Source organism: Miscanthus floridulus, chromosome 5, assembly GCF_019320115.1.
Source record: "Miscanthus floridulus cultivar M001 chromosome 5, ASM1932011v1, whole genome shotgun sequence".
NCBI classification, from domain to species: domain Eukaryota; kingdom Viridiplantae; phylum Streptophyta; class Magnoliopsida; order Poales; family Poaceae; genus Miscanthus; species Miscanthus floridulus.
The window spans coordinates 23,411,518-23,426,411 of record NC_089584.1 but is presented as its reverse complement, the minus strand read 5'-3'; the positions used below and the strand labels follow the sequence as shown (position 1 = coordinate 23,426,411).

The 14,894-nt window shown below is 45.0% G+C and overlaps 1 protein-coding gene across 1 annotated transcript; it reads right to left on the bottom strand.

Annotated features, from left to right (window-relative positions):
• Window positions 1-12,853: 12,853 nt before the first annotated feature.
• LOC136451776 (transcription factor HEC3-like) lies at window positions 12,854-14,147 on the bottom strand. Its single transcript, XM_066452461.1, has 4 exons — window positions 13,623-14,147; window positions 13,295-13,474; window positions 13,090-13,155; window positions 12,854-12,964 (listed from the first exon to the last, which is right to left on the bottom strand). The coding sequence occupies exons 1-4, from the start codon at window positions 14,145-14,147 to the stop codon at window positions 12,854-12,856; spliced, it is 882 nt and encodes a 293-aa protein (XP_066308558.1).
• Between the last annotated feature and the right edge of the window lie 747 nt (window positions 14,148-14,894).

Below are 14,894 nucleotides of genomic sequence, written 5' to 3'. Positions count from 1 at the left end.
TTTAAGAGGTATGTTGTGATTGCTTCGTTTGGATGTTGTAAAAGTAGATTGGGGATATTGCGCATGTTGTAAGTGTTTCAGAGGCATGTTGCAAGTGTTTCAGCGGTGTTGTTCAAAATGTTTCATCTGTTCTAGATGTAAGTTGCAAGTGTTCTGATCTAGATGTTGCTTATGTTTCACACATATGTTGCAACAATATGTTTCAAATGTTCCAAATGTTTCAGTCTTATGTTGCAATAAGTGTTTTCATGTTGTAAGTTGTAAGTGTTTTTATCTGATGTTGCATATGTTTCACACATATTGTTGGGGGCAGGACCAGCCTTTGGGCACCCCGTCGTCTCCCAGACGCCGCCCAGCTCTCGTAAATAAAAAACATGCCCAACGTCTCGCCTTAGTGAAATAGCAAACGCGCACGCGTGGACGGATGGAAGTTCTTGACATAGGGCCCCTCCCTTCCGTCAGAGCAGAATGACGGAAGCGGCGACGGCACCGCTTCGCAATGTGCAGGCCTAGGGTCGGCCTGGTCTGTTCGCATAGGCGAATAGGACCGTGGAGCCATGGGACGGAGACCGGTCTTTTCGCCTTGGCGAAAAGAGTGGACTTGGTCCGGATCAACGTGGTTCATGACGTTAACGACTCGAGCTATTCGCCTAGGCAAATAGCTGGTGACGGCCCACCTAATCAGTTTTGTAGGTTTTGCTAGAGGAGTCAACCACCTTTCGCCGTCCGACAGCATTGGTCCACCGGGGGGCCACACGGTCGGTCAGGATGCGACACGGGACAGGGCCGGTCAACCTCCCAGGCCCGGCGCTACCCGAGGCAAGTGGCGACTCCGAATGGCGAATAAGCCCAGAGTGTAGGGGAATATTCCCCGGGTGTATAGTAGTTGTAAGGGCATTCCTATCCAACGAAAAGCCTAAGGACGTCTATAAATAGCCCCCGATGGGGGAGCATAAAGGGGAGATGAACAAGATCAATAAAGTTAGTTCTTTCATTTCGCTCATCCATTATTTGCTCATTGTACTGCGTTCCAGTAAGCCCTTGTGGCGACCCGGTGTTCGAAGGTTTAGGCCTAGAACAACACATATGTTGGAAGTGTATGCTCTAGATGTTTCATTCATTTCATACAGATGTTGCATTCATGTATTTCATGTTGCACGTGTTTCATGTTGTTCGGAGAGTCAAGGGGCACGGGGAGTAATGGTGGCACGGCACGGGCGTTGGGCAATGATGGGGTGCGGCGAGTTGGGGGCTGGCGGATGGGGCGTGTGGCGCACCGGTGTCCTGCAGACAGGGCATGCTGGGGCCGCCGGTCGGGGCACGACGAGGGCGGGGTGCGTGCGCGGGATGGGGTGAATGGCCTCAAATCGAGGCGGACAGGGGCGGGCTGCATGTGAGAGGCGAGTCGTGTAGACGCGTGGACGCTGCGACAGGATATGTGTGCGTGCAGGGCGGAAATAAAATCAGCGTACGGGGGTAGACTGCGCGGGCATCTAGACACGTCGTCGCGCCGAACGTCTAGACGCTAGTCGCTCCGTTATAGAAATGTTATTATATGGACTTAAACATCACCAAAGACGGACTAAACCTTGTTTCTTGACCTTTGGCGGCCTAATCACGCAACAGAGACAACAGCCATGTTAGTCCCTGTCGACCGAGGCATTATTATTATTGCCTTATTGGTAGTGGGCCGCGCCTAATGGTGGTCAAAACAAAATGTTGAGTTTCAACAGGAGTCATCTTTCTAGAGGTGTCCATCCTCTTAGCCCCGTACTTGTCATCTAAAACCCTATCACAACTAAAAAATAGCTGTATTTGGCCATTGTAAATAGCTACTTCATTTGTTATAAATTATACACTTCACTTTGGTTTTATCCAAAGTCAAACCTTATTTTAACTCTAACCAATTTTTTTTAGAAAAGTTTTACTAACACCTAGTTCAAATAAGTAAACTATGAAAAACAGATCTCATGTAGTATATTTAACGAAACTATTGAAGCTGCATATGTTAGTGTATCCTAAAATAAACTTGATCAAAGTCAGAAAAAATTAAATGAAGTCGAAGTTAAAATGAGCTATAAATTATAATAGAGGGAGTATATTCGATGTGAGTGTGACATGTGAGCCCGATTTGGATTCGGTCCTGAGAGCATGAACACCATGGTAGTTGCTGCTGGAACTGTGAACTAGCTCGCGAATGAGTAAGCCCAGCCCAGCCCAGCGCAGCCCAGGAGCCCAAGGGGGAGCCGGCGGCTGGCTCGCGGCCGCCCACCGAGCCGCTCCGCGCCGTCCGATTCACTAGTCAGAATCACAAGGCTCGAGCTCGATTGCTCGAACCCAAATCGGCCAAACCCTAGCTCGCTCGCTCGCTGGCTGGATCGGTGCCGTCACCGGCTCGTCCCCGCCTTCATTTCCCCTCCTCCTCGTCGGCTCCCCGACCTGTCGTGTCGTCTCCCATCTCGAGCGGCGGCTCGGCTCCCGCCCGCACCCCCCCTCGCCGGCGCCGCTGCCCCCTCCCAGTCCACGGATCGGCTCGCTCCCCGATCAATCTCCTCACTCCTCAGGTACTACCCGCCATTCTTCCTGCCCTCTTTCCTTCGTTTCGGCCTCTTGAGTCGCAGAGCGAGAAATGACCAGGATCCTTTTGCCATTTTGCCCTGTTCAACATAAAACTTTCGGTTCTTTTCATCGAATCTGGCTGATCTCATCAAGTTGATGTCGCGGAAATGTTTTCCTACTGATATAAAATTTGTCAATTTCACTCTCCGTGCTCAACAATTAGTTTCGAACGACTCGTACTACGCGAATTGCTCGTCGAATCTGACCGATCCTGCCATGGCGCCTTGCTCTCCTTTCAGCAGCGGACACACCGGGCATGGGGAACTCGACTCTCACCGACATGACGCTGCTGCCCGGCGTCGTCGAGCCGGTCGTGGCTGGCCTGGCCGCCGGCTCCTCCTCCCCGGGCCAGGAGGGCAAGGCCAGGAAGAAGCCCATGAAGTCCCTCTACCTCAAGTTCTTCGACACCGCGCCCGACGGCAAGTCCCGCATCTGCAGGCTCTGCAGGAAGAGCTACTGCATGACCACTGCCACGGGTAAGTGTGTCTGTTGTGTTCCCAGCACGCCGACATGTTCTATGGCTGATTCAGTGCTGTTTACAGTGTTTATGAGCTTTCAACTCTTGGGTTGCGTGAGAGTAAGGATGTGATGTCAGGTGTGTGTGGGAAACAGAGGCGAAGCCAGGATAAAATGTCACCGGGTCGATTCAAAGCACACAGTACTTACTTTTAGCTTATGATACTGGAGTATAATACTTCCTTTAGTTGTGTTGCATGGAAATCAACGGATATGATATTAGCCAACTCAAATTCTAAGAATTAGGATTCAAGTAGTATAGTAAGTTATTTAGAATTTGCCTCATTAAAACACACCTAATTTAATTATATAAGCTGAAGTCAATAACTTTATTTAAGCAATCGTCAATATAGTCATCCTCATGCCCTCCAAAACACCAGTTGCGCTACCCTTCCCCACCTCCGAAATAACTAGATCACTTGTCCGCATAAATGGTTGTGTAGCCCATTTACACAACGTTTAAACGCTACACGGGGGAAGCGGCACATATTTTTCTTAGAAAAGTAATTTTTATTTTGGTCTCTTGATAAGTTATACTCATTACCACTCATTATTTTGGTTCTAGACTTTAAACATGCTCGCAAAAAAGCAAACATTAAAAAGGAGACAAAATGCAAACTCAAACTTGCATGACGTCTTGCTGGAATGAGGAGTGCATGGCAGCAAGCTCTTAATTTGCTAGAAGTAGCAACAATATATGATGTAATGCTATTTGGTGTTTACTTCTTCTATATAACTGAAAAGCTGAAAAAGATAATCATATCCTTATTCATCAATAGGTGATTAAGGAATTCTAAAAGAATACGATGTACTTCTGTAACACAAGCAACAAATGGGGGATTAGTGAACTCTAAAAATCGAGAAATCGGATTCTTATTTGTCAACTGTAGTTGCTAAATTGGGGATCTGGGCTTTCGGGGTTACCTCATCTAGGTTCTTTGGTAGAGGAGACGAGAGCCTCCTCGCAGTCGCTCCTAGCCGCCAGGACGATGCATTTACAATGAGTGGTGTGCCGCCTGACGACGGGAGGCGAGAAGCCGAGGACGAAACGCAGAATAGTCTCGGACTGGTGGAGGGGACTAGTCAGGGAGAGGAATCGCCGATCTAGCAAAGGCCAAGCATTTTGGGCTCCAGCTGTGCTAGTGCTGCATGTCCAAGAACTGAGCTATTGTCTACTGGGCTTGCCGCTTGCCTTTGGCCCTTGCGTCTTGTGTAGTGCGTTGCAAGGCTGGCCGGCTAGACCCTGCCACGCTGGGCTGCTGGGCGCTTGTTGTCTGGCTGTGCTCTACCGGGGACCAGGTTCAAGCTATTTTTTGGCCGGGGTCTTGGCTGGCCAAAATTCGTATTGTACGAGAGGTGGTCACTGAGTCGTTGGGGTCGGCCGACCCTGATCACATAACATAGCTTCACCCCTAGTGGGAAATTGTTTTGCAAGAGGCATAGCCGCATAGACAGGGTTTCCAGTATTTGTAGCGTTCACTTTTGTTTTCGGCACTTGAGCCGGCCTAAAGATCACTTAGAGCATTTCTCTGTTGCCTATTTCTAGGCAAACACATAGGCAAAGAAAATATTTTTATGATTATGATAAGCACCGAATATGATTTTTTGGAGTTACTAGTTGCCGCATAGGAATATAATTTGTATACATGCACCATAGGCACTAATATGCTTTCGCATGACTGTGTGCAGGGAATTTGGGAAAGCATCTTAATAACCGCCACCCTGGTTATCACCAACTTCCTGAGGGCGTCAGCTTCACTACCCAGAGTACCATAGAGGCTACCATGCTTAATAGAAACAAGAAACCTCATGTTCCTGTGCGAGCTCGGGCTCAAGCTCAGCCTCAAGTTCAAGCTCAATCTCAAGTTCAAGACCAAGCTCAACCTAAACTACGGTCTCAACCTAAAACGAAAGCAACGATTGATGTTGACCATGTCAACTGGTTACTTCTTAGGTGGCTTATCAGTGCCTCCCTTCCACCTTCCACTTTCGAAGATAATATGCTTATTGATAGCTGCAAGTACTTGAGCTCGTCTGTCAGGCTCTGGCCAAAAGAAAAGGTTCAAGAAATTATCCTTGAAGTCTTCAGAAGTATGAAGGAGGATGTCAAGGAAACTCTGCAGTGTATCAGTTCCCGGCTCTCTGTTACTCTGGACTTTTGGACTTCGTACGAGAAAATTGTATATATGTCCGTCAAATGCCATTGGATTGATGAAAACTGGGTCTCGCAGAAAGTTCTACTTGATGTGTGTAGAGTCCCATACCCATCCACTGGTTCTAAGGTTTTTCAAGTTCTAATGGATGTCTTGGTGATGTATAACATCGATTCAAGAATCCTTGCTTGCACACACAATAACAGCCAACGCTCAATACATGCTTGTCAGGAGTTCGCACAGGAGCTTGAGTCCCGTAAACTCCCCTTTTGTTACATTCCTTGTGCTGCTAGAACACTGAAGGCCATCATTGAAGCTGGACTGGAGAATGTGAAACCAATTTTGTCCAAGATCCGTGAGTTTATTCTTCACATCAATTCAAACCAGGAGATGATGGAGGATTTTAAGCACTGGACTGAAGTTTATCAAGAAGGCTCATGGAAACTCCCCTTTGACCATTCAGCAAATTGGAACAGCGATTATAATATGCTTGATGTGGTAAAGAAGGTAATGTATAGTCCATTCATGTACATTTGGGGTTTGCTACTGTACTCACAAATAACTGTGAGCCGTTCATTTAATTAGATCGTATGGTCTTTATCATCTATTACCTCCTAGGTGAAATATATATTTATATAATATTTATTTTATAAAAAGGATAAATAAGGAAAGTTTATCTCTAAAAAATCTTTCTTCTAGATTCTGATTGGTGCATGCATGATTTGTTGGATGTGACAAATCTTTTTTATTTTAGAACTTTGGATGACATGATATATTTTAATTTTGCATGTAGCGTATGTTAGGCTGTGACTTGACATTTTTTTTAAAGATGTGGTTGATCTTTCTGTACACTAACATGATTAACGTGACATGCATATACATTTTGACCACCACTTTGTACGTTAACATATATATGGATGATGATTTGTGTGTTTTTGTGTAAATTTTTACCACTTTAAGACAAAAAATATATATTAACATAACATTGTATAGATGATCCGGGTTCGAGTCGCGGTCTCCTCGCATTGCACAGGCGAGGGTAAGGCTTGCCACTAACACCCTTCCCCAGACCCCGCACAGAGCGGGAGCTCTCTGCACTGGGTACGCCTCCTTTTTAACATTGTATAGATGATGGACCCGCTGGAAAAAATCTTTAAAATCCTATCATAATTGGTATACAACTTTGACCTTGTAACATGATAGACTCGTATGTGTGTGAACAGAAACTGTAGCCTCCAACTCATGACGCGCTCACACGATGGTGCACTTGAAGCATGCACGCCGAGTAATTTTAGGAAGGAATGGATGTGCATGATGTATGCACGCCGAGTAGATTAGGGAGGTGGGCTTGATTACCTGGTTTTTGTTTTCTGTTTTTCTAACTATTTAATTATTAATTATTTTGTGTTCTAAAAAATCAAGGGTCCAGATTTATTTGAGATCTTACCTTCTCAAAAGTAATGGGAGTACCATAGCAAACCTCTGTACATTTTTACCATGTTGATGCTCTGTTGTTTAACTCTTCAGTTCTGTATACCCTTTTTCTTTAATTTTAGGCTCCTAACGCAATAGAGAACACCATCAAGAAGGTTGAAGAGCTCTTTGGACCAAGGGATTGGGTTCTGACTACTGCAGACAAGTCAGTGATCGATTTGTTGCACTCATACCTTGAACCATTCTTCAAAACTACTACCAACCTTTGTAATTGCAAGCTACCAACTCTTGGGCTGGTCTTCTTCTTCATGGACCATGTCTTTGAGTTGATCAATCTGTGTTATAAAGCAGCCACCAAGAATGGCTCAAGAACATTGCTGGTGACATGTCCAAGACAGCTGAAAAGTTCACATCTGAAGCTTACAACATCTACACCTTCACGGCCGCAATTCTTGATCCAAGGATCAAGGGAGAGCTCATCCCTGAAGCCCTGAACTCCAGGAGCAACTTGGAAGATGCAAGGAACCATTTTGTCCGGGACTACAGCAGCACCTTCCAAGCTGTTGGAAATGGTCATGGCGCTCAGGACACCACGGAGGATGCTGGCGCATTCTCCTTTGCTGAAGAGATTATTCGCAAACGGCGTCGGGTGAGCATGACCACTGCTGCTGATGAGCTCTCACAGTATCTCGCAGAGCCCCCTGCACCGATTTCTACTGATGCCCTTGAATGGTGGAGGGGCCATTCCTCCCGCTATCCACGTCTCTCCCTGATGGCCCGAGACTTTTTGGCAATTCAGGGGACCTCATTGGATCCTGAAGAACTGTTCACAAGTAAAGGGGACAACATCCACAAGCAGCAGTACTGCCTTCCTGTTAGTAGCATGCAGGCTATAATATGCATAAAGTCATGGATGCAAAGTGGGTACCAGTTCAATTTTCAGTCGACTATCATAGATTTTGAGAGATTGGTCGAATCTGCTACTGCTCCTGTTGATATCGATGGTTCTAGCCTTCACAGCTAAATGCATATTCAGCAATCAAGAACCCCAGAATAGTTCTTTGGTTTATGTTTTTCTTTTTCTTAGGTGCTCATCATGTAAATAGTCCTTAGAACTTGTGAATGCAACTTCTAGTGTTGTCTCCTGCAAAATCCCAGGGTTAGAACTACCGCTAGCAACTTGCCCTTGCATAATCTTTTTGATTCATTGTGGTAGTGACCAACCATGTAGCTGCAATTTATTTCTGTTTCTTGAAGAGGCCATGCCTTCATACCAAAAGGTAATTTTGCTTAATCTTGACGTTTTATTTTCTGGTATACTAGTTCTGTATCTCTAGCCGTGTAGCAGTGATGCTTTTTGCAGTTCACTTCAGTTTTAGTTACCTATTGAGTTAACACCGCACTAGCGTAGTGGGTGCTCAAATTAGCAGCAGTAGTTCGACCAGTGATGCACCAAAGAATATAATCAGTGCAATATAATGGGCGATTATGCACTTGTTTTGTCATTCTGTTGGGTTATTTGCAGATCCAGATCATTTGCTACCACAGTGCTCCAATAATTTTGTCACACAAAAAGATGGGCATCTGAGTCAAAAAGACATGACATGTTCACAAGTATGCATTAAATTCATGTGATTTTTCTCAATTGTTTTCTGTGGCAATTTGTGAACAGAGGAGAAAGCAAACTGAACTTTGGAAGGCAAGCAGTAGTGCTCCTCACGTCCTTGTTTAGTTTAATCCAGTTTTTAATGACAAGGGGTGCCTTGGTGGTATTAGTTTAAGGGTTGCGCTCAACAATCACATGGGACTGAAAGTGAAAATACAATACAATACTAGATGGTGTTGAAGAATCCTTGGATATTGTTCTGCTGGAATGATCGGCCTGTTCGCTGGTTGGTTTCTGGATTGGTTTGGACTGGCTGGTGCTGGTTTATTGTGAGAGAAAAATACTGTTGGCTGGCTGGTTTGGGCTAGCTGAAACCAACAATCGAACAGGCTGGATGTCTCAATGAACTAGTTCAATGCTCACATAGGTGCACATGATATACCCCATGTTTACTGATTCCTTCTGGATTCACACCATTGTCACATTAAGCATATAAACGTCAAAAGCAAAAGATCCTGAGAATTCATCTTATTATTCGCACGCATCACACCAATTCTGAAAACTGGTCTTTCAAGATTCATAGCCCCATGATCATTCATTGTCTCACGAATATCTTGATCCTGATTTGTTTGACTTCTAAAATGTAGATCCCATTGTCAACAATTAAAGTAATGAAGTTACCACATGATCTACCTCTGATGGGACTTTGGTTTAGAAGCTTGTAGATCCTAGGATCACATTATGATTTCCCTTCATTTAATCATTTTTACGTGTGAATGAGTGATAGGACTGCTTGCATTATGTGCTTCAGTTCAGACACCGACCATTTGCATGACACAGCCAAGATCTCTCTAATTTCCTGATCATTATAATATAATTTTAGGGATTATAGTAGCATCTCACAACATTGTTTATCGTATCCTACTAATGGGGATGTCAATGACAGTCAGTTTCCACATGTCAAGCATCTAATGATATGATATCAAGCAGTGTCAAGTACACATAATTTTTGTGGTAACATGTCCTAGAATACATCTCATATTTATCATCCCATTTTGCTGTCATGTCTCTGTTCAGTACCCAAGTAAAATTGTTTTTTATTCAACATTTTGATTGTTTTTGGTACCGGCAGCTATGTGTTGAGGAAGTCAGGCAAAAAGATTGGGCAAATTGCATATCTTATTGCAGTGTTTATTGTTTTTTATTTCATTTTGGAAATAATACTAGGAGGCGGGAGCTCTGGCGCTCAGGGTTAAGGCCTTAAGGGGAAGGTGGTTCTTTTTTTTTTGACAACAAGGGGAAGGTGGTTGAACCTGGGTGGACAGAATGCTTAAGGCCTTAAGGGGAAGGTGGTTCTATTTTTTTTTTTGACAACAAGGGGAAGGCGGTTGAACCTGGGTGGACAGAATGCTTAATGCCATTCTCTTTTCTCTACCAAACGAGGGCTATCGCTTCTCAGAGATATATTACTGTAGTATCATTATATCTTCTCATAGATATATTACAGCAGTACATTGAAAGGAGCAAGATGTTCAAGAGGAGGGTGAATTGGGCTAATTCTAAATTTTTTGTAATAATTAAGCCCTACACTTAGCCCATTTCACCCCCTATGCCTAGAACGTGTTTCTATTGATCTCACGCACAAAAGTTTTACACCCTAAGTTTCAATTCTACTCTAACATAGCAATTCTAGGAATGTAAAGACATGAAATGAATTGCTCAAATGTAAATGCTCAAAGTAAAGAGAGGAAAATGAATGCGGTGATGTTTTCCTGGGGTATCGGAGAGTCGCCACTCCCCACTAGTCCTCGTTCGAGCACCCGCGCAAGGGTGTAGCTCCCCTTGATCCGCGCAAGGATCAAGTGCTCTCTACGAGCTGATTCTTCGACACTCCGTCGCGGCGAATCACCCACAACCGCTCACAACTTGAGTCGGGTCATCCACAAGCTCCGCCAGATGATCACCAAGCTCCCAATCACCACCGAGCCATCTAGGTGATGGTGATCACCAAGAGTAACAAGCACAAACTCTCACTTGACCACAACAAGTCTAATGAGAATGATGGATGCATACTTGCTACTCTCTATGCACTAATGAGGTCCTTAATATTGGATTCTCAAATCTCAATCACCTCACTAGGCTCTTGCTCTCCCTTACACTCCAAAGGTGTTTCTCAGCTGAACAAATGAGTAAGAGACCTCCCATGGACGAGTGGAGTAAGTATTTATACCCCTTCATTCAAAATATAACATTTGGAGGCTGAGTCAGCACTCTGCGGGTGGACCGGACGCTCCGGTCAGTTATACCCGCCACTGTGTCAGAAAGAGCCGTTAAGCTATAACCGGACTCTGACCTACATCCGGTCAAGAAAAACGCTCTCTGGAACCTTACTGATGTTGACCGGACGCTGGCACCCAGAGTCCGGTCACTTCACTGTTCAGCGTCCGGTCAGTTACCAGATTCTGACCAGCGTCCGATCATCACATACCGGACGCGTCCAGTCAGGAAACAGTCTCTCTGGAACCTCTCTGGTTGACCAGACGCAGTACCCCAGCGTCCAGTCAACCTTCACTCAGCGTTCGGTCAGTACAGACCGACTTCAGTTGATCAAATGAATTGACCGGACTCACCCACCAACGTCCGGTCACAACCAGACTAGCGTCCCGTCAATCATTTGACCCTCCATTCACTTCCAACTCGAAATTCTATGTGAATGAAGTTTACTCCAATTGATCTTAGGGCTACTCCTGAGCTACCTAGTGCTAGGTTTGATAAGTGCGCACCACACCTAATCCACTAGACTTACCTAAGTCAAGCTACTAGTCCATACCTCCTTAATAGTATGGCCAAAGGAAAAACAAGATCCTAAACTACTCTAAGTGTCTCTTCAACACCAAACGACACTTAGAACTAGTTCGTTCTTAACCTTGTCGTCCATCCTTTGAAAACCGAAACGATTTCCATCGATAGGGGCATGACAACTATGATTGTCCAATCAATTTCCATTACCATGATATAACTCAATTTGTCTCTGTAAAACATATGTTAGTCATAGTAATCTTGTATCGTCATTAATCATCAAAACCAACTGGGGCCTAGATACTTTCATACATGATCAGTTGCCATGTGCTCAACCACCGTCGTGACCAATGATCTCATATTCTAAAAGTGTTCAACTTTGGCCGATGAAATGTCCGTCAGTCAGTTCGGAAGAAAAAGGAGGTGTTCTTCGTGCATCATCTTTTGTCCTCTGAATCACTCGCAAATTGCCATTCCAGTTGCATTACTAAATTGTTTGACTTGGAGAAAATCACAAGTTCCCGGGTCATCCCCGATCATATATATGCCACACTATCATCATCAATGTTGTAATAGGAAATCACAAGTGGCAGAATACATGGTCCTGTAATCTATGATGCAGGTCCCCGCCCCCTAATTAAGGCCATCTGACAGAGTCGTGGAGCCATACCGCAGTAGTATTTTACAAGCTCAGTTTAGGTAGAAGTCAATTAATCTAGATCACCGTGTGGAAAGAATGTACTCTCCCCATTCTAAATTGTAGGCTTTTCAATTTTACTATTTACGTATATAGATATATACACTATGTATCTAAAAATGTACTCTCTCTGTTTTAAACTATGTATTTAGAAAAATCAGAATGACTTACTTTTTATATGAGAGGAGGTATTTTCTATTGTCATGCATACACGCTTCTTTAGTGAAAAAAATGCATACACGCTTCTTTCTCTATCCAACCGCCCAAATGATAAAACAGAGCATTTCCCTCTATCTCACGAAGCTTCCCGATCTCGCCAACCGGGATTTAGGATGACTTTCAGTAAGAATTACCTCACACGATCATGATTAATGAGCTGAAAATTAATTTAGTTACTATTATTATCTCATTTATACAGTGCCTAGAGTTCTTATATTTCACCTTCATTGTTAAACCTGAAAGTATAATTCATTCACCCGGAATAGCAATAATGCAGGGACGATGCAGATTATATGCTAAGTAAAAGAAAAGTGTTGTTAAGACGACTATTCCACGATGTGTCACACAAGTTCTTCACAACATGTATCTGACATCGCCTTCGTTTAAGGCTTAGTGATTGGATTGTTGCTGTTTGCCGTAACTTTAAAACTTTGCCATGATTGTAACTTTTAGCTTACTGTTAATAATTTGGCCACGCAATGGGAGACAAATATGTATGTACATTTTCGGTAATCAAGCGGTCGAATATATTCAGATAACGTAACTGTGATACAAAACAAGATGTGATTATCTTGAAAAATTGATTGAGAAGAAAAAAAAAGGATCGACCATACTAGTATACGACTGAATTATTCGCCGCTAAACTAACTTCAGGTAACTTAACTGTCACTCTCTTAAGAAGTTGTCCTGTACTACTTTGTTTGCTGGCCTGTTCTTCGCCAGCCATACACCACGCATAGATAGATCTCCTAATTAACATCATCATCCTAGGCTCCTAGAGAAACTAAAACGAAGCAGTGCATGAGCTCATTATTTAGGGTACTGCTGGGATGACAGGATGGCATCCAAGGCGTCCTTCACTTGAGAGGGCTCTGGTGCCTTGCCTCCTTGTGCGGGCCAGAACTCATCGGCAGCCAACACCTGCATGCAGCATGCGTCCATCAGATAAAGATCGATACCATCCTATGCAGAAGGTAGCCAAAAGCACAGATCAGGCTACAGGATAACTCGAAACATTGTACGTATCGTCATCATCACGTACGTACCTTGACTTGCAGCTGGAGAAACTTGACATAGGTGATCGCCTTCTCTAGCATGGTGACCAAGTCCACCTACACAAGAACCATTTCCATCCAAATTATTAGCAGATAGGAACCAGTGAACTAAGATAGATACTGACTAATACAGCAGCTTAACAGAAACCTGCACAATATGTAGCGTGAGTGTATATATATATATGGATTATCATACCTTGGTGCCATTGGGCACAAGATCTTGCAGGACCTTGAGCTTCTCGGCAATCTTCTCTCTTCGAACCTTTGCAGCTACGCTTTGAGGGTCCTTGGTAGGAGCAGGAGCAGCCTTGGCCTTGCTCTTCCTGGCCCCGCCACCACACTGCTTCTTCGCTGCTGCAGCTTGCACCTCACCATCCTGCTTCAAATCAATATCATGTTACTATATATTCGCTTGAATCCAGTGTCCACTCATGACTAATTTTGATGTCATCCTTATGTATAACCATGCATGAATTAGCCTTGATTTTTGGAGATAAGTTAATATTGATTAGATAGTTAATTACCCGGCGTGCACGCTTGTGAGGCGCCTTGGCCGGCAGCTGAACGGTGCCCGGCTCCTGGATGTATAGGCCGGCATCATCAGGCGAGCTGCCTGGGCTGACGACGAGTCCAAAGTTGCAGCTGGATCCATGCTGCTGCTGTGCCGGATGCTCGACCATGCCAGCGGCCGCCGGGTCCATCCAGAGCGCGCACCCGTCTTCGCCATAGGCCAGGTGATGCTGTCCGCCGCTGCCGGCCTGCTCGAAGCTGAGCACCGACGAGCTGGAGCTGGATGTGGCGCACGAGCCACCGTAGGCAGCCCAGCTGCTGTAGTAATCAGCCGAGGCCCCGTCGCACCCGCCCTTGAAGTTATCGTCGTCGAAGGCGAGCTGCAGGGAGAGGGCCGCCGCAGCAGAGCCGCCGTCGGCCTCATCACCGTCCACGACGACGCCGTGGTAGCCGAATAGCTCGAGGGACATGGAGGAAGGTTCATCTTCGTACATCATTGGCCGGAGCAAAGCACTGCGCTTGCTTGCTGCCTGAGCCATCTAATTAATCCCTCGATGGACTGAGTTAGCTAGCTATCTAGCTTCGTATCACTAAGCGTGAGACCAGTGTGATCGTGTTTAGGAGATGGACAAGGAATAAACAGCTAGGGTTCCGTTCTTGGTAGCGCTGGGATGCCTAGCTCGATCTGGCTATGCATGAAACGTGTAGGCCGGCAGCCACTTATATAGAGAGAGATCTGAAAAAGAAGCTACTAGCAGGTGTTACTAACCTGTGGATCTTAAGACAGCAAGTTGGTGTAATCCTCTAACCAGCGAGGTCTTGAGCTGTCATACACGGTGAAATAAACACTACTATGTTACCTAAGAAGAGGACAGCCATGGATGGCATGACGCATAATTATCTGTACAGTTCAGCTTATTAAGGCAAGCAGCAGTAATTAGTGACACAGGCAGCTTGAGACCCGCCGCGGCATACGGGTGTCCCATGTTGTAGTGAAGAGAGGGCCACTAATTTACACACATACTCCTCCACAAATGGATCCTCTTCACGTGGCATTCAAGGCCACTTCGTGCTTGTGTGCATTGTTACAATAATAAAACAAAAGGTAGAAGGACCTCAGAGCTGGCTAAGCTAGGTGATGGCAAGCTTATTTTTTAAAGCTGGACGCCGGTCACTACTGAAAACGGGATCTTTACCAAGTGTAAACTGCTTCATCGAGTGTCAAAAATCGGGCACTCGACAAAGAATTGCACTCGGCGAAGAGTTCTTTACCGAGTGCCGGGCAC

What these genes read in the sequence shown, in the direction of transcription:
- LOC136451776 (XM_066452461.1), bottom strand. Translation starts at nt 14,147, where the DNA reads ATGGCTCAGGCAGCAAGCAAGCGCAGTGCTTTGCTCCGGCCAATGATG. An exon ending in CTCACAAGCGTGCACGCCGG is followed by an intron (nt 13,475 to 13,622) that starts GTAATTAACTAT and finishes GATTTGAAGCAG; the next exon opens with GATGGTGAGGTGCAAGCTGC. An exon ending in TTGTGCCCAATGGCACCAAG is followed by an intron (nt 13,156 to 13,294) that starts GTATGATAATCC and finishes GTTCTTGTGTAG; the next exon opens with GTGGACTTGGTCACCATGCT.